This window comes from Lobosporangium transversale, assembly GCF_002105155.1.
Source record: "Lobosporangium transversale strain NRRL 3116 chromosome Unknown BCR41scaffold_15, whole genome shotgun sequence".
NCBI classification, from domain to species: Eukaryota; Fungi; Mortierellomycota; class Mortierellomycetes; order Mortierellales; family Mortierellaceae; genus Lobosporangium; species Lobosporangium transversale.
Genome location: NW_019028993.1, coordinates 731,093 through 749,674, shown reverse-complemented (window position 1 = coordinate 749,674; position 18,582 = coordinate 731,093). Strand labels below are relative to the sequence as shown.

General features: G+C 45.2%; 2 protein-coding genes and 2 non-coding genes across 4 annotated transcripts; 2 read left to right on the top strand and 2 right to left on the bottom strand.

The window, feature by feature from the left end:
- Nucleotides 1–110: 110 nt before the first annotated feature.
- Nucleotides 111–3,435, bottom strand: BCR41DRAFT_395659 (putative DNA mismatch repair protein Msh4; the record flags this gene model as incomplete). Its single annotated transcript, XM_022028744.1, has 9 exons — nucleotides 111–239; nucleotides 338–486; nucleotides 715–900; nucleotides 979–1,114; nucleotides 1,197–1,236; nucleotides 1,333–2,695; nucleotides 2,786–2,906; nucleotides 2,983–3,045; nucleotides 3,139–3,435. The coding sequence occupies 9 exons, from the start codon at nucleotides 3,433–3,435 to the stop codon at nucleotides 111–113; spliced, it is 2,484 nt and encodes an 827-aa protein (XP_021882207.1).
- Nucleotides 3,436–3,770: 335 nt separating this feature from the next.
- On the top strand, nucleotides 3,771–5,647 carry BCR41DRAFT_335708 (chromate transporter-domain-containing protein). Its single transcript, XM_022022001.1, has 3 exons — nucleotides 3,771–4,154; nucleotides 4,229–4,778; nucleotides 4,858–5,647. Exons 1-3 carry the CDS (start codon nucleotides 3,880–3,882, stop codon nucleotides 5,545–5,547), a joined length of 1,515 nt encoding a protein of 504 aa, XP_021882206.1. The 5' UTR covers nucleotides 3,771–3,879; the 3' UTR covers nucleotides 5,548–5,647.
- Nucleotides 5,648–7,527: 1,880 nt separating this feature from the next.
- On the top strand, nucleotides 7,528–7,610 carry BCR41DRAFT_t61. Its single transcript has one exon. It is a non-coding gene; the product is annotated as a tRNA-Leu (tRNA).
- A 691-nt stretch (nucleotides 7,611–8,301) lies between these two features.
- On the bottom strand, nucleotides 8,302–8,375 carry BCR41DRAFT_t59. The gene has a single exon. It is a non-coding gene; the product is annotated as a tRNA-Val (tRNA).
- Nucleotides 8,376–18,582: the final 10,207 nt, after the last annotated feature.

Below are 18,582 nucleotides of genomic sequence, written 5' to 3'. Positions count from 1 at the left end.
TCGAGCCAGAATATTTTATTTAGGTTTATGCTACGTGGAATGTGATTTGTCGATTGCAACCCTTGGAACTTTAGTTAGCTTTATGCAAATGTCGTGTGTTACTTTTGCTCTCAACCCCGCCCACGGATCGCAAGCATCTGCGCGATGGCTCGTTGCTGTGTGTCCTGCAACGCCAATATGAGCTCCTTCTGGGACATACGCTCTGATACCTGTTGAATCAGCACGACTTCGTGAGCAATCTAAAAAGACCACTCGTTAACCATCTAAACAAATTACTCGACGTTCAAGATCTGCAAGCGAAGCATAACAATACACAGTATTCAATATTAATCCTAACCTGAGCCAGGACACGTCGACGAGCAACAACTTTTTCGCTCTCAGACCCTTGGCGTGCTTTCTCCTGAAGGCTGGCCAAACCCACCGAGACTTGTACTGCACGACATATGATATCAGGTGGGAGATCAAGAGATTTTGCCAAAGAGAGGCCTATATTAAAAAATAAAAAAAAAAAAGTTATTATTGGCCCATAATGCAGAGCAACAAGGATTTTCTATGCTAAGAGCTTGCCATAATGTTCTTCTTTTGCATAGCCTTGGGCTAGATGATACTTGAAAACGACTCGAGGTGTACTACAAACACCTGATATCTAAAATACAGAGAATAAGAAAATATATTTGTTTGATAAGCATGCCATTTGCATATAATACAGGTTACCGGGACCCCTTCTGAGTTTGATATCTCTGACCTCAGCTTCCAGATGCAGATTGGCAACGTTATGATACACGGCTAGTGTTCTTGTTAACTCTTGAAAATGAGTGGCAAAGAATACAAAGGCTCGGGAGTGAATCAGGTCTTCACAGACTGCAAACGCTATCCCGAGGCCATCATGCGTGGATGTTCCTATCCGTAATGTATTAAAGAGTTCATGATCAGGAGGTACTGAGTAAATGTTTCAGCGTAACGAACTCAATAGCCTACCTCGACCAAGTTCGTCAATGATGACAAGGCTCTTCTCGTTGACGTTATGAAGGATATAAGCCATTTCTTTCATCTCGAGCATAAAGGTTGATGCGTTGAGCTCAATGCTATCGTCACTGCAGATCCTACTGAAAAGCTATGACAGAGCAAAAACATATCTTTATTAAGGCAACGATATCATTAAATAACGGTCAAAATAAAATTTGTAGGCATCATACCTGTTCTGTAATTCGAAAAGCAGCATATTCAGCAGGTACACTTTAATGGTGAGAACAAAAAAAAAAGATCAGATATGGTAATCACGGATACCGTTAAATAACCACAAGTATTGTTAAACCGATATCAAAGGCCTACAAGCATCCTATTTGGGCCATAATCGTCAATAGAGCTACTTGTCGCAGGTAAGTCGATTTGCCGCTCATATTCGGACCGCTAATGATTTGAAATGTATTTGCCGCACTAACATATGTATCGTTCGGCACGAAATGTGTTGAGTGGATCTTTTCAACTACCGGGTGCCTGCCTTGCTTAATGACGAGAGTATCTGCAAAATCTGGTCGGACATAATTCCTCACTGTACACAGATGAGCGAATGACAATATCATGTCTAGCAAAGCGATGGCTTCCGAAGCTTTGTAGAGGGCCACGATGTCAGACTGGATCTCGTTGGAAAGATCATTGACGATCTTATCGGACATCAAGTAGACTTCCATCAAGGAGTCATTAATCTTGGCGTTTTTCTTGACAAGCTCGAGTGTCGTGAATGTTAAAGTTTTGTTTTTCTTGACAACATTGATGAATGCTAGTGGTAGCTCGGCCCCTGTGAGCTGGTCCATTGTCACTGAGAGATAATATCCCATCGTTACGCTGAATTGGATTTTGAGGCTAATGTCATACTCCTCTACATAGCGGTTTACTATATCAAAAATGTCGTTAATTGCTTCCTTATAAGTCTGGCGCGCAACATCAAGGAGCCCGTTATATCCAGCTTTGACAGCAAAACATCGTTGGTTTCGGAGTCCCAAGGCAGTTTTTTCTAAAACGACAGTTGGCTCGATGACATTATCGATCAGCTCCATAAACTTGGCTAGACGAAAATCGCTCAAAAGCCGATGGATTGTCTTTAGAAGTCTGTTTTTGCATGGATTCAATGCCTCTGTAACGGCAGCAAAGGAATGCAATGTATGCTTTAGATTAATGATGCGATTGACGCTCTGCTCTGAGTGCTTGATACTTGGCTTAGTTGGTACTTGAATAAACGAGGTGATAAGATGGTCAGTGTCTCTAAATGCTTTGAGTCCAGTTTTAAGGGCGTAGAATGTGTCTTCATTCTGAGAAAGCTCTTGGACGCAATCTAGGCGCGTATTGATAGTTTTCTGGTCGCAGAGCGGCTGCAAGATATTAGTTCGTAAACATCTAGACCCCATGGGGGTCAACGTCTCATTCAGAACCCCAAACAGCGTCTCTTTGTCATTTCGACCTGATAAATTGACAGTGAGCTCAAGATTTTTAGTGGTAGTGCAGTCCATGATCATGAATTCCGAACAGATCTGGTACTTGAATAGGACTGAATGACTCAAGAAAGTTGCATTGCGCATTTCCTCAATATGGTGAAAGACGGCCGCAGTAGCGGCTAAACAAAAGTACTTCGTCGGGATTCCAAGTAGTAAAGACGCGGAATCCTCTTTGACATTGTATTTTTGGATGTACTGTAAACCTGTTGTAACCATTGCCAATGCAAAAATATGTTATTTTACTAAAAAAAAGGTGAAAGGTACTTAGACCTCGCGCATAAGCTTAGCTTTACCGGTTGTATCGCTGAAAAGCTGTCGCGAAACTGGCGTGATCGTACTGAATGGCAAATACTCTTCAATAGCAACGACGAGCTTGGATTTTACCGGGCCTACTGCTGTTGCGGGGACCAGGATCTACTAAGCAATCATTAGAAAGACTATAATAATCTTGTGGTATGTCAATAAGTTTGTGACACAGGCTCCATTTTACCTCGAAGGGCGCATGGACGCTCAGTTTTGCCAGTGTCAGCGCGTAAGTTGAGGAATCAGCTAACTATTAGAAATTGGTAGAACAATCTATCATTGCTTTTTTCTGCTAAGTTAGGATGAACTTTAGGAAATGTATGTAATAGCGCTTTTAGACTACCTGTGAAAGAACAACCTCGCTTGTCTTAAGATCGCAAATGCATAAGCCAACTTCCGCTCTGGTACCACGGCCTTCAACAACTGCTGCTATAAAGCTATTTGAGTGTTTTGAGGACGAAGATGGCCCCGACGCCTTGGATCGGCCTGTGATCGATGCGTTGGTAGGCGACGGAGTATTGGCTTTACTTCTGTCACCAGTATGTGAAGATACTGAGTCTGAGCAGGAACGTAGTGACGAGAATCTATCTGGATGCGGACAAGGGGTCTGAGTATTAGATACTGAGTCAATCGATGCCATTATCACGCAATTCTAGAATGATGGAAGGCAATGGAAAAAAGAAAGGATCGTTTTTCTTTGCGTGAAGGATGGTGTCTGCCAACTTTGTCTAACCACAGCGGTACTCATAATGGTCTAAAGCCTCCAGGGTGTTGAAGTCTAAATTCATTTTGCGTCAAATTAATGCTCCAAGGAACATTTTAGCTCATAAAAAAAAGATGTTTGGCTCTCATGCCAACAAGGTGTCGGAGAGAACGCACGTTGCATCTGAAAAACACGGAAAGTTTGTTTGCCTGAAAATGTTATTTAAACATTTTATTCTCGCACTCCATGTTGACTCCATTGTCCTCTTGAATCGCTCATCTCTCTCCCACCAAGTTCATTCTCTCTCCTTTCCCTCTCTCTCTCTCTTTCTCTCTTTCTCTCTCTATTGCTGCGGTCCCGCCAGCTCATTTCTCTTTACTCATGGCATCTTTTCCTCCATTAAGGGATCGCCTCACTGAAACAATCCAAACTTATTTCAAGCTTGGTTACACGACTTTCGGAGGCCCCGCAGCCCATATCGCCATCCTTTATGATGATATCGTTGTCAAGCGCCAATGGATTAGCAGCGAGCAATTTACAGAGCTTTTCGCTATTTGTCAGGCCCTACCTGGGCCAGCAAGCACAGAATTAGCCTATAGCCTGGCACTTGTCCGATCTGGCTTTCTTTGCTCCATTGTAGCCTTTCTTCTTTGGAGGTACAATCACAGCTGTCTTTAGGTTTCCAGACATGCCCCTTAAACCGAATTTAACTATCTTTATTTTTTTATAGTATTCCAGGAGCCATTGTAATGACTGTCGTAGGAACTTTAATCGGTAGTATTAAAGGGGAAATCCCTTTATGGGCAACGCGGCTGGAGCAGGGGCTTGCCTCCGCTGCACTGGGATTAGTTGGGCTTGCTGCGTACAGAATGTCGACAACGCTAGCCACGGATAAATTGACTAGGGTTTTGGCATTGGTAGCAGGCGGCGTTACAGCTCTTTATACTGCACCATGGCTGTTGCCTGTCGTGATGATTGCCGGCGGCGTTGTCAGCTATATCTTTGATGCGTTCTTGGCACCGTTTGGTAGCCAGCGGAAAGCACAGAAAACCAAGCCCAAGGGAAAGGAGCTACTAACCGTAGACAAAGATGTGGAGAAAGGGGAGACCGCAAAGGTGCCATCTAATTCTGAAACTACAGATGGCTGCGGTGAACCTCGCGATGTTGAGTTGGTGCAATCTGAAGTCAGTGTACAAAAACCCGCCAGCATCAAAGGTTCAATTAGGAGTCGAGAAAAGATAGGGGCCTCTAAAACAGAAGAATATTTAGATGACATCAAGGTATACTCTATTTTCTTAAAAGAAAAAAAATATGACTTTTAAACAAACCTTAACACTCGTGCTTCGCCCATTTCTCTAGCAGCACGACACCACACGAAAGGCCTTCTCATATTCGAAAAAACTAGGCTTCTTCTTCTTTTTGGTGTTTTTGGCCCTCCTTATCGCTGCAATCCTCGTCCGCGCCCTCGTGCCTATCTCTCAAACTGCAGAGTATGGTCCGTTAGTCGCAACATTCTATTTTACGGGCTCCATCATTTTCGGTGGCGGCCCAGTCATCATCCCTTTGTTAAGAACATACATGGTTGACCCTGGCTGGATGACGGATCAACAATTTCTTGTGGGACTCGCTCTTATTCAGTCAATGCCAGGGCCTAATTTTAATTTTGCATGCTTTTTGGGCGCAGTTGCCATGGTCAATGCTGGTCGGAGTGGTATCCCAGGAGCAATTCTAGGCTATTTGGCTATTTTCTTTCCTGGCCTTATCCTCAAGAACGCAATCATTCCATTCTGGCAATCTGTTCGCGAGCATCCCTCGGTCAAAATGGTGTTCAGAGGTGTTAACGCCTGTGCGCTAGGATTGGTGTTTTCCGCAACATGGCTGCTGTGGATCCAGACGAATCTGTTGGGTGGAGACAGTGGCTACCATGTTGTGATTGCCAGTGCAGCTTTTGTAGCCTCGGGATATTTGGATATCCCTGCACCAATTGTCATTATTTTGGGCGGAGGTATGGGTGCAATAGAATACGCTGTAGAAACAAGTCGTTTTTGAATATCGAGTTCCTGCCAGAAAGTCGTGATTTGGTGGCTGATTGTCTGGAATGGAGGAAACTCTATCTGATTTAAAAATCTTGAAAGTATATTTGTCAACGACTTTCTGACGAGGACTGTATACCTTATTTTAGTAATATAATAATACTACAAAAAAAAAAAAAAAAAAAAAAAAGTGAAAAAGCCTGCCTTTGTTTCATTTGCCCAAGAGAGCTCGGTCAGCCTGTCACGTAGGCCAGTGGCGACCCTGCTTTTGCACATCGTCGCTGAAAAAAAAGGGATGTCAGTGGTTCACACCAATGTACCAAGCCGTAATTTCATTTATTTCAACCGGCGGTTCACTAACTACTAACCGAAATAACGCGTCGCTAGTAAACCTTGACTACACTACGAAAGGCTCTTTAATTGCTCTAAACGAATTTTCGCAATCCTTTGCTAGGCCAATTTCTTCATCTTCAATCCATAACCCCTCTTTGTTGTCCTTCCTCAATTGACAGTTACAAATCAAATAATCCCAATAGCAATACCCATGATAGTCCCCAGAGTAATAATTTAAACGGGTTTTTAGGACGATTAAATTTTCTTGCGACAGCGAAATAACTCGTCCGGAGCTAGCCTTTCATATGACTCCTTCAGGGCTCTGCTTGCCACTCGGAGCCATATCGAGCCCCTAGACTACATCAGCTATTACTAGCTGCCTAAGGAGTTGCCTCGCCTGCCCCTGTATCGTCTCTTGCTTCAGTTTTGGATGCCTTTAAATGCAGCATCATGACGCGGAGGTTTTTCCTATATTGTATTTCAGCCTGTAATTATGGTATAATGTTCGACTTTGAGCTCGAGAAAGTTAGTTTCAAACTCCTTAGCCTTCCATTGTAGATCCAGTTTCCTTCTTATGCCATCAAGTCTAGATCCATGCCGTGCTCTTGTTTCATTAGAAGTCGTCACCTTCGATGTAGAGCCCTCTCTTGAAAATAAAACATTGAACCACTCCTCAGGCAATATCATGCTCCTATCTTTGACTTACAGTGCCGCCTATCTTCCCAATAATGGTTAGAGTGACCTCGGAGTACTTTCATGAAAAGGACCTGTAAGGTAATCCTAATGCTTCATAGTGACATGTGAGGTGTCATTTTCTGCCTTATGTGCTTCATCAAAGCGATATTTTCTCAGTCTGGGTTGGGAAAGAGCCTAGTGGTTGGAGAAAGCGCCTTCGGCGCTTTGTTTCGTGGGCTGATAAGTATTCCTGCCAACAAACCAGCTAGCTCTGCCTTTGTCGAGGATGCGTTGCCTGCTACTCTACCAGATATCGCAGTGTATAAATCACCCTCTTTTTTTTTTTTTTTTTTTTTTTTTTTTGATAACAAGGACCCACGAGGTCATGTAGGATTTATTTAGATGTGTATAAATCACCCTCTTGTGTCTGGGCTACTACACCAAATGCCATTCTTACTCTTTCAGTGCCAATATCATCTCTCTAGGCGTCAGCGCGTAAACAGATGAGAGTCTTTGGTGGCTTAGATACCTTGATCAAGGCTCGTGCGTCACCTAATTCCTTCTTTTATAAGGTGCTAGAGCACTTAGCAATGTCCTAAATCGAGGCAACTTAAGCTCACGTCCTATAACAAGTGACGTCATGGTAGGTAGGACCAGAGGTATACCTATAGTGGTACCCTCAAATCCACCCCGTCCTGCCTGGACGTGAGCTTAGCCACCCGATCCTCCCCGCTATAATAAATAGTGGACTCTCCGTCCCTGAAGTGTTCCTTACCTTTATCTTGGTACAACACTTCAGGTATGCAACCTCATTCATCTCAGCACTAGTTACTTGTATAGTATTATATGTATCATAAACTAATAAAGACCTTTATCTTGGTACAACACTTCAGTGTGTTCTATGTATTTGCGTCTCGCTGCGGTTTTTAAGGGCATCTCAGTATAACCCCCCGGTTCTTAAGATAGTGAATTTTTCAGCAAACCCACTGGAGAGATGGCCGAGTTGGTCTAAGGCGTCGCGTTAAGGCCGCGGTCTATTCGTAGGCGTGGGTTCGAATCCCACTCTCTTCACCATTTTGTTTCAACGAGTGAGTGTTTTGGATTAATCTATGGATTAATCTATTTGGCAGCCCAGTTGCCAAATAACATTCATTGTTTACTTGGCAGCCTACCCAGCGTTATTTGGCCCCTAACTATTTTTTTTTTTTTTTTTTTTTCATTCCTAAGAACCGTATTTGTGTATAACGCTCATACTTTAAATTAATAAAGCTCCCATCTTCTACGTCATGGTTATGTGTAGTGACATTGTCTTGTCTCATTGAAAACTAATGACTTTTTTTTTTTCAAGTAGGTCGCTCATACAGTTTTGGAGGTGCCATTTGGAGATCAATGCCTATGAGAGGTTTTCGCTCGGAGCAAACGCGTCTCACCTGCTACCTAGACGTCTTCAATAAATCATTCCCTAACCGTGTACATTGAAGGCTGTTTTGTGAAGATGTCATCGTCGCTGCCCTTAGTACCTCCGGCGGCATTAGCTGTGCAAGGCAATGTATCCACAGAACGCTGCTTGTTTTACCACTGATGTTATGACCCTGTTATTAAAAAAAAAAAAAAGAAAAAAAAAAAAAAAAGAAAAAGTAATGTATTTGGCAGCCCAGCTGCCACCCAAGAGTGCGAAGTTAAGTGGCAGTCCCCAGAAGTAGGCTGCCAAAAAGATTAATCCTAAGATATATGGGTTGTGCAAAAAGAGCATAGAGGAAAATGTTTGTACTCGGACTCGAACCGAGGACCGTCTGTGTGTTAGACAGACGTGATAACCAACTACACCATACAAACAAACCAATTTATAATTTTGTCCTAAATCAAGGTAACTTAAGCTCACGTCCTATAACAAGTGACGTCATGGTAGGTAGGACCAGAGGTATACCTATAGTGGTACCCTCAAACCCACCCCGTCCTGCCTGGACGTGAGCTCAGCCACCCGATCCTCCCCGCTATAATAAATAGTGGACTCTCCGTCCCTGAAGTGGTCCTTACCTTTATCTTGGTACAACACTTCAGGTATGCAACCTCATTCATCTCAGCACTAGTTACTTGTATAGTATTATATGTATCATAAACTAATAAAGACCTTTATCTTGGTACAACACTTCAGTGTGTTCTATGTATTTGCGTTCTCGTTGCGGTTTTTAAGGGCATCTCAGTATAACCCCCCGGTTCTTAAGACAGTGATTTTTTTCAATTGTGTCCTAATCGAGGCAACTTAAGCTCACGTCTTATCTGCCCAATGGCTGAGTAGTATACTCGTCAGGGCACCCCCCCTGTCTAGCCCAGGGGCCGGGTTCGAGTCCTGGTTAAGGCACATAAAAGTGAAGCACACATGTGCCAGGTCAGGGCCGACAACGTGATTTGGGGCTCTTTGGAAGCGATGTTCAAGGCGTCAGAGAGATTCGACATGCAAGCACTCTGTTTGGTGAGGAAGATGTGGATATGGGACGGAGGAATGAGGGCGAGGATGCCCACTGGACTGTCCAAGACTTGTACCACGGTTTGGTGCCGAAGGAACTGATACAAAAATGGAAGACGATCTTCAAAACCACAGCATCGATCTCAAGGTACATTGTTTGCCGCTTTGTCAAGTCAATCGAGGAACTCGGCAGGACTGAAATCTGGAACAGACGCTGCAAAGTCACCGTCAACTGGGAAAGAGACAATGGTATCACCTCTGTGAGCAAACGCGCCAGGGGACGCAACTGTGTTGGGAGGCACAGACATAGCAGAGGTGAATTCTTTGGCTCTCACCAGGGACAACGACGAACAGCAGATGTGAAGGCGATCAGGACTGAGGCAGACCGGCGAGTGGCGGAAAGCTACCGGCAACAGGTGGAATTGGCGATTATGGAGCGCCTGGAAAGCTGTAAATTTTTGATGATTGAGGACAGCGGCTAAAGGATGACCTTCGCGCACAACAGGCCAAGTAGGGAGTAGAGCCGTGCCACAGGTCCTCTGGGACCAAGGAAGTCTACTCAATGCTGACGTGGTTTATGAACAGGGTGTAGTACTGTGGCAGTATGACGATGCGGCTTCGGTCGATTATTGGATACCGCTTTATTTGCGACCCCAGTAATGGGGCAACCCATTTATAGAGCTAACATCTAAATAAATCCTACATGACCTCGTGGGTCCTTGTTATCAAAAAAAAAAAAAAAAACGAACTGTCAGGACTGTATATGAAGGCTTATGTAAGAGCAAGCACCGTATGCCGTCACACACCCAGACAGCATAATGCATCACCCTAGATTTCTATGCAATTAAAAACTTTAGAAGAAAGGCACAGACAGAGGAGCAGATAAATCAACCCTGTTCCTACGCCTAAATGACAATGGGGTTTTTGATGGGACGTAATCTGTAGAGCACGTCTCATTGGCCCTCCCAGAAGCGCCCCTTAGGACCGAGCAGCTCCCCAACTGCAAGAGCGCACAAAAATAAAAAGTCATACAACACAACTTCGCATCAAGCGTCCTGTAACTAATGGCCGATCGACAAGTGAAGTTTGACTTGCAACTAGCAAACGATTTTGGGCTCCCTGGAAATGCTCTCAATATAGCAGACATGCTTCATGGCATTGTGGATGACCAGCCTGTGCGGGAATTAGCAGCAAGAGGAATATATTATGCTGAGCAAACTCTAGACGAGGATTCGTCACTCAAATCCTGGAATGAGGTACGTACGAAAAGGAGAGACCCAAAGGCATCTCCAGCATGGTTCCACAATGTTCAAAATGCCCTTCATGAGTCCCTTACACACACAACTTTATCGAAGTATGGTGTAGAGACAAAAAGAACATTCTTCAGAGACTAGACGAAGAGGAAGAGAGAGATTTAAGGGAGCTCCAACAGCTAAATGAGGCTGAAAACAATGAGAGAGCAGATGAACTACTCACAGAAGACAATATGTTGGAGGAGCAGCCCACTGAGGATGATGAGGATGATGAAGTTGGATATATAAGTTACCTCAGTGACGTGGAAGAGACCCCAGAGAGCCACTTGATCCCCTAAGTGTAGAACAGCGGGAGGAAAGAGAAAGAAGAGTACAGTGTTACATACAAGAGGGTATGCAGGAGTATGAAGGATACACTGAGTCTGATCGCGAACTCCAAAAAGAATACTTGCGAGAAAATTTTGAAAAAAAGAGAGCGTTTGAGAGAAAAAGAGCGCGAAGCTAACGAGAGGCATAGGCTGTGGAAAGATCCTCAAGGAAGGAAAATGTTACAATTTCGCGACCGTTTGGAAAGAGGGAAGAGGGAGCAATGGTTGCTAAGAAAAATAGAGCAAGAGAGGAAAAAAGAAGAGGCGGAGAGAAGGAGAGTGTGGCGACGTGAACAGTGGGTGCAAGCCAAGCAAGAAGCCGCACACTCGAAGGCTATCGAAAGAGCTCGCCGTCAAGAACGCCCACGGTTACAGGCTAGGTTTCAAAGGCTCGATGAACAAGGAAGAAGAGAACAGCGACGACGAGCGGCTTTCAACCGAGCAAGACGTAGAGCACAAGAGCGAAACAAGATACGTGGACGCCATGAACTCGATGAACAAGCTCTCGATAGGAGGCTCAGGACGAAAGCGCAAGAAGAGATGGACTCCTCAGAACAAGGAATAATAAAATCCCAGAGGGTCATCATCGGTGGTTTGGCTCCTCTGAGTGCCTAGGTGTAGAGATCCCACAGGTTGACATGGACAATATACTGCGTCAAAGAGAGAAACTATCAACGATGAGTCAGCTAACACTTTACTCCGATGGGTCCCTTGAAGAGGCAGGAAGAAGGGCGGCGCGGATGGCTTTCGGAGTGGTGGCTCAGATAGGCCCAGAAAGCTTCTCAAATGTAGTTTCAGGTAGAGTCGATGGGTATGCTTCATCCACCAAGGCAGAGCTAGTAGGACTGTACGCAGCCATCCTAGTCAGTCCCCGTAACGTTCCAACGACTGTCTACATAGACAACATGGCGGTGGTGGTTCAGTTCAAGGGCCTTGCTCAAAAGCGAGAAACAAGCACTGAACGGCAGCGATTGCGATCCAAGTACGCAGTGTGGTGGGCAGCTATTTCGAGAGCGCTCTTTAAGCATGGCAGGAAGGTAACTGTGAAATGGGTCAAGGGCCATGCTGGGAATAGAGGCAATATAAGGGCAGACCAAGCCGCCAAAGATGCTCATTTTAGCGAAATGTGGACAATCAAAGGACTGGAACACAACGATCTGCGCTGTCACGCTATTTTCGAGAACGAGGTGGTGGAGGATGATCTTAGGCACCTGCTAAAACTCCAATCAGCAGTGAGAACACATTACTTGTGGGCGTCTCAGAACAGAGTCAGGAATTATATTGCAGACTGGCGAGAAGTAGAATGGAAAGCAAGCCTGCATATTCTTCACGATGGCAACACGCCTAGAGGCCTCTTCACCAGCCCAGCAGATTGTCACAAGAGAGCGCACAGAATAAAGAAGGTCCATGGTATGCTTCCTACACTCACTTATATGAGGCAGTGGCGACCGGACCTGTATGAGACTGACATCTGCAGGATGTGTGAACAGGAGCAGGAGGACATAGAACGCCTCTGGCGATGTCCCATGACACTGGACGAGCAATTGAAAGGTTGGAAGCAGGCCATAGAACTCATCACGAAGGATGGCAAAAGAGCATTAGTGAAGGAGAAGAAGCTCTGGGAAGACAAACAAGGGAAAACACAGGAGCCAAACCTGAATAAAGGAGGTCCCTCGTTTACACCTGTAGCCGACAACGTGATTTGGGGCTCTTTGGAAGCGATGTTCAAGGGCGTCAGAGAGATTCGACATGCAAGCACCCTGTTTGGTGAGGAAGATGTGGATATGGGACGGAGGAACGAGGGTGAGGATGCCCACTGGACTGTCCAAGACTTGTGCCACGGTTTGGTGCCGAAGGAACTGATACAAAAATGGAAGACGATCTTCAGAACCACAGCATCGATCTCAAGGTACATTGTTTGCCGCTTTGTCAAGTCAATCGAGGAACTCGGCAGGACTGAAATCTGGAACAGACGCTGCAAAGTCACCGTCAACTGGGAAAGAGACAATGGTATCACCTCTGTGAGCAAACGCGCCAGGGGACGCAACTGTGTTGGGAGGCACAGACGTAGCAGAGGTGAACTCACCAGGGACAACGACGAACAGCAGATGTGAAGGCGATCAGGACTGAGGCAGACCGGCGAGTGGCGGCAAGCTACCGGCAGCAGGTGGAATTGGCGATTATGGAGCGCCTGGAAAGCTGTAAATTTTTGATGATTGAGGACAGCGGCTAAAGGATGACCTTCGCGCACAACAGGCCAAGTAGGGAGTAGAGCCGTGCCACAGGTCCTCTGGGACCAAGGAAGTCTACTCAATGCTGACGTGGTTTATGAACAGGATGTAGTACTGTGGCAGTATGACGATGCGGCTTCGGTCGATTATTGGATACCGCTTTATTTGCGACTCCAGTAATGGGGCAACCCATTTATAGAGCTAACATCTAAATAAATCCTACATGACCTCGTGGGTCCTTGTTATCAAAAAAAAAAAAAAAAAAAAAAAAAAAAAAAAAGCAAGAATTGTGTCTCCGCCACCTCATACGTGATCTCGCTAGGCAAATCAAATCCGCAGAGGATTATCTATAGTACAAAGAGACGCAAGATGGACAACACTGGTAGAGCAGCAGAAAAAATTCAATAAGAATGCCGAGTGGTTGAGGCAGAAGGACAAAGGGAGATCGAAGGCCTCACTACTATACCGGACACGAAGGATAGCGACGATGTATGGAAAGATTGGGTAAGAGGAGTAAAGCACAGATGGACAGAATCAATATCATTCTTACAGGCGACAAGGAAGCTGGAAAAGGCAAGGACGATGAATGACCTGATAGAGAAACGCTGTGGAGAGTTGAAGTCGGCAACAGGGAAAATGATAGACAAACTGCTGGGACGTGGTGGCGGTACAGTGACAATAGACCGGATCCAGCACGACGAAGGTGGTGTCACAGTGAATATTCTAGAGCCACAGCAAGTTAAAGAGAAGGTACGGGCATGGTTCGACAAGTGGCACGGACCTAGGCCGTCAAAACCGCTAGAGCCGGGTTCGAGATGGCAGAGGCAATATACAGTGGTCATCAAAAGTCATTCAATGATTTTGAATTTTTAACATTCTCATTCCTTTTCTTCATTCTCATCTAGCATGTGGCTAGTATATTTGGGGTAGTGCATTTGTTCCCCACACCTCATGATTACTTTCATGTCTCATTCCTAATTATGACTTCATTGTGAAATAAAACCAATTTCAATTTGACCTGCCTATTGAATGACTTCTGCTGAATTTCAATGTTGATTGCAAAAAAAACTTTTTCACTTCTCTTTTTTCTACCAAGATTACCTTCAGCTATATCTTCATACACCTCTACTTACAATTAACATTCCACATCGTTTAGTATTTATTATGAGGACGCTTTCTATGGAAAAGGTACAAAATGCTCAGGCCTTACTTCGACAAGGGAAGTCTACAAGCGAAGTGGCAAGGCAACTTGGTATCTCTATTTCATCGGCAATAAGGATCAGGAGGGACGTCAAGGACAATATTCCTAAACCCAGAATGGGCAGACCCTCATTGGTTTCCCCTGCTACCAAGAGGGTTATTGCACGCGAGGTTGATACGGGGAAACTTAGATCCATTCTGGCAGTTCAAGAATACATCAGATCGAGCCATGGAGTGCATGTCAGTGTAGAGACTGCCCGACGCTATGTAAAATCAGAGGGTTTGAAAAACTATGTCCGCCCATTCAAGCCTAGGCTGACAAAAATGCAGATTGCGAAAAGGAAGAATTTTGCCCTCAACCACCTTGACTGGACTGTTGATGACTGGAAGCGAGTGATGTTCTCGGACGAAAAGCTTTTTGAAAGGCTAGGGTCCTTAGGAGGAAGAACACAATATAGGCGACCCGGCCACAGGACTTTAGAAGATCGAGATGTTAGAGAGAGATCAAGGGGAGCACATAACAAACTTATGTGGTGGGGCTGTATCACTTATCATGGTGTAGGCGATGGTTGCAGGATCCCTGCCACAGTTGATTCCTCTTTATATGTTGATGTTCTACAAGATTATGTCCTCGGCTCATGGAAGTGGTATGGCCAGGACCCTGAAAAGTTAATTTTTCAGCAGGACAATGCAAGTGTTCATACGAGTAGGATGGTTAAAGAGTTCTTAATTAAGTCACACATTACCACTTTGGAGTGGCCTCCAAATTCTCCTGACCTCAACCCTATCGAGAATGTATGGGCCTACATGGATCATCGGCTCAAGGGATATGAGAAGGTACCAAAGGATCTGGATGAACTATGGGAAAGACTACAGGATATCTGGACATCTATTCCACCTGACTTCCTTGATGAGCTATATGAAAGTATGCCACGAAGGGTAGAGGAGCTACATCGCATGAAAGGAGGTCGTACACATTACTGAAGAACAGAAAAAAAAAACAAATAAAGCAAAGCTGCTGATTTTCTTCAAATGTCATTCAATGAGATGCCAATAATTGGCATTCATCTAAATTTTCAATTAGCAACAGGAGCTCATTGACATTGTAGTAGGAGTGACGTTGTCGATGGTCAAACTCGCTACGTAAGTTTCATTAGCGACAAGCAAGATCAAATTGGAGAAAGGAATGAGAATGTCGAAATTCCTAATTCATTGAATGACTTTTGATGACCACTGTATGATGCACTCCTGTGTGAAATTATGGACAATAGCACTGGATATAGTCTAGAGGGATCAAGAGGGACACCATCAGTTGCTGGCCTTGCTTTCGTGGATGATACTACATGGATATCGGACTCCAAAGCACATATGCAGGAGATACTTGACATTGCAACGACATTCTTCATTCTTAACGGGGTGGAAGTGAACGCCAAGAAAACGCAGGTCATTTGTATCAACAGCAAGCAGGATAGGAGGAGCACGCTGAAATTTGGGACACCTACAGAAGAGATCCGACCAGTGGAAAAGAATGAATCAGTACGGATTCTTGGTGTTTGGGTCACAGCAACAGGAAATCCAACAGCAACACAGCAAATAGTGGAGCAGGAAATAGAAACGACCTGTAACATTTTCCGGTCCAAAGCCCTGACAGATCGGCAGACAACGTATATTGTCAATAATGTGCTCATCCCAAAGGTGCTATATAGGATTTCGGCCCAAATGCTGCCACCAACGTTCCTACAGAAGATGACTGGTAAGTATATGTCACTGTGTAAGCGGAAAGCACGTATGCCATCAACTACGGCAAACAGTATTATGAACCACAATAGATTGTATGCCACTAAAGACTTGGCGAACGCTCAAGCGGAAGAACAAATATCTACCCTGGCGCTTCGACTTAATGACAGCGATGTAATGGGACGGATATGTCGGACACGAGTACTGATGCTGCAGCACAGGAATAAGATGGAAGTCTCACCAACTTTGGAGCCACATCGTGTCAAAAAGTATCGCCATAACTTTATATCGAATGTTTGTGAAGAAATGAAGAATCGTAACATTACTTTCGACCTATCGATCGCAGCCGAATTTGGTCTCCCACACAACGCTCTCTCGACATGGAAATGGCTAAACGGAGAATCACCAGACGTATGGAAGGCGCTCATCAAGCGTATGGTATACTTTGTGGATCAAACACTTACGGACGATAAGGAGGACATGATCTCATGGCACGCATCCAGGACCCGTTACGGAGGGCCTAAAGTTTCGCCATTCTGGTTCAACCAACTTCAAAACTTTTGCTTCGACAGCGATTATGTGGGTAGGCATGCAAGAGAATGGAACAGGAGGAAACTGGCACTCTTAGACGTCAGTGATGATGACAGCAACAGCGACAGTAGTTATGTCAGCTCGCTAGGCGGGGATACGGAAGACGAAGATCGAGAAGCGATTCGTGCACTCAACCAATTCATAAAGGATGAGGCAGCGAACAGAACCTTGACAGTATCACCGGCCAATCAAGCTGCTGAGGCACCAAATGGAATGAAGTGGATTCTGGCTCAACAAAAGGAGCGAAAGAAGAGACGAGAAGCTGTTATGAAAGAGGCGCGCAGAGCAACCAGAGAACATAATCTTAGACGACAAAGAGCAAAGTTAGATGCCATAGTCAGAAGAGCAGAACGCCACCAGGACCGAGAGCGAAGGCATGGCGAGCGCATGCGAGCCCGCGAAGAAGCGAGGAGACGCCGGACCCAGAACACAAGGAGATATGAGGGTCTGAGCGAGCAAGCTCTGCTAAGGAGAGCAAAAGTCGACCTGGATTCCAACGAGACACCGTGCCTAAAAGCGATCCCTGAAGTCAACAGAGGCCTAGCCAGGGACACAAATGGAGTTATCATTAGTGCCAATACCGAGGAGAAAATCCAACGCCAAAGGGAACGGTACAATACCCAGCCGGGTAATGTCATTTATACGGATAGATCTCTCAAAGATATTGGCACTGAAAGAGTAAGTATGGCATTTGGTGTAGTAGTCCAGACACAAGAAGGTGATTTTTACACTGCGCTATCTGGTAGAGTAGCAGGCAACGCATCCTCGACAAAGGCAGAGCTATCTGGTTTGTTGGCAGGGATACTTATCAGCCCACGAAATAGACCTATGACAATCCGACTTGATAACAGCGCAGTTGTAACTCAATTCCGAGCATTGGTCCGAGACAGAGTGGATAGCACGTTGCGACAACGTATTAGATCACCGTATGCAGTATGGTGGGCAGCTATACACAACACATTTATTCAACAAGGATCGGAAGTCACGGTCGAGTGGGTCAAAGGACATGCCGGCAACCGAGGGAACGAAGAAGCGGACGAAGCAGCAAAACATGGATATTATGGCGAGCTATGGGATATCAACATAACGGAGCATAATGACATGTATTGCCATGCAAAGTTCAACGGCATACCGGCGGAAGATGACTTAAGGCAGATCCTTAAGTTACAGTCAACAACTCGCACACATCGCACTTGGGTCGTTCAGAACAGGACGCAGGAGCATGTTAAGGATTGGACAAAAATTGATTGGCGAGCTACTATGAACATTGTTCATGGTAGCAACCTACCGAAAGGACTCTTCACCAGCCCAGCGGACTGCCAAAAGCGAGCGCACAGGATCAAGAAACTCCATGGAATGTTGCCCACACAGTCATATATGAGACACTGGAGGCCAGACCTTTATGAAGACGGCAACTGCAGAGTGTGTGGGACAGAGGATGAAGACACATCGCACATCTGGAGATGTCCAAGGACGATGGAGACTCAGGCCGAGAAGTGGAAGGAGATAATCCAAAATGTGAATGTGATAGGGGAGAGGACATGGAGGGAAGAGTTGAAAGCAGTGCAGGAGCAAGCACAAAGGGCCAGAGAGAGAGGTGTAGACCCACCAAGGACAAAAGAGCCAACTTTTACTGCGGTAGAGGAGGATTACATTTGGAAAACTCTAGAGATGCATATCGATGGTGTGCGAGAAGTACGACGCTATGGTGAGAGAGAGCACACACCAGATTGGTCTGTGCAGGACATTTACCATGGACTTACGCCCAAGTCCATTGCTCAGAGTTGGAAAGTTGGCTTCAAGACAACAACAAGGATAGCTACATATATGGCAGGGCGCTTTGTCAAGGCCATAGAAGAATTCGGTCCTACAGAAATCTGGAACAAACGGTGTAAAGTCGCCGTTGAATGGGAAAAGGCTCGTGGAATCACTGCTATGAGCAAACACGCTAGAGGAAGCAACTGTGTTGGGGAGCACAGATGTAGTAGCAATGATTTCCTTGTCCCTTCCCTCAGACAAAGACAGAAGCTGAATGTAAAAGAGACCTACAAGATCGCGGATGACCGAGTCCGGGACAGTTACCTTGGGAAAACCAAACTGGACGTGATGGAGCGGCTAGGTGGAATGAAGTTTTTGATGACTATGGATAGCGGATAATTTGTCGTGTTGCGCAACAAGCCACGTCGGAAAGGTGGA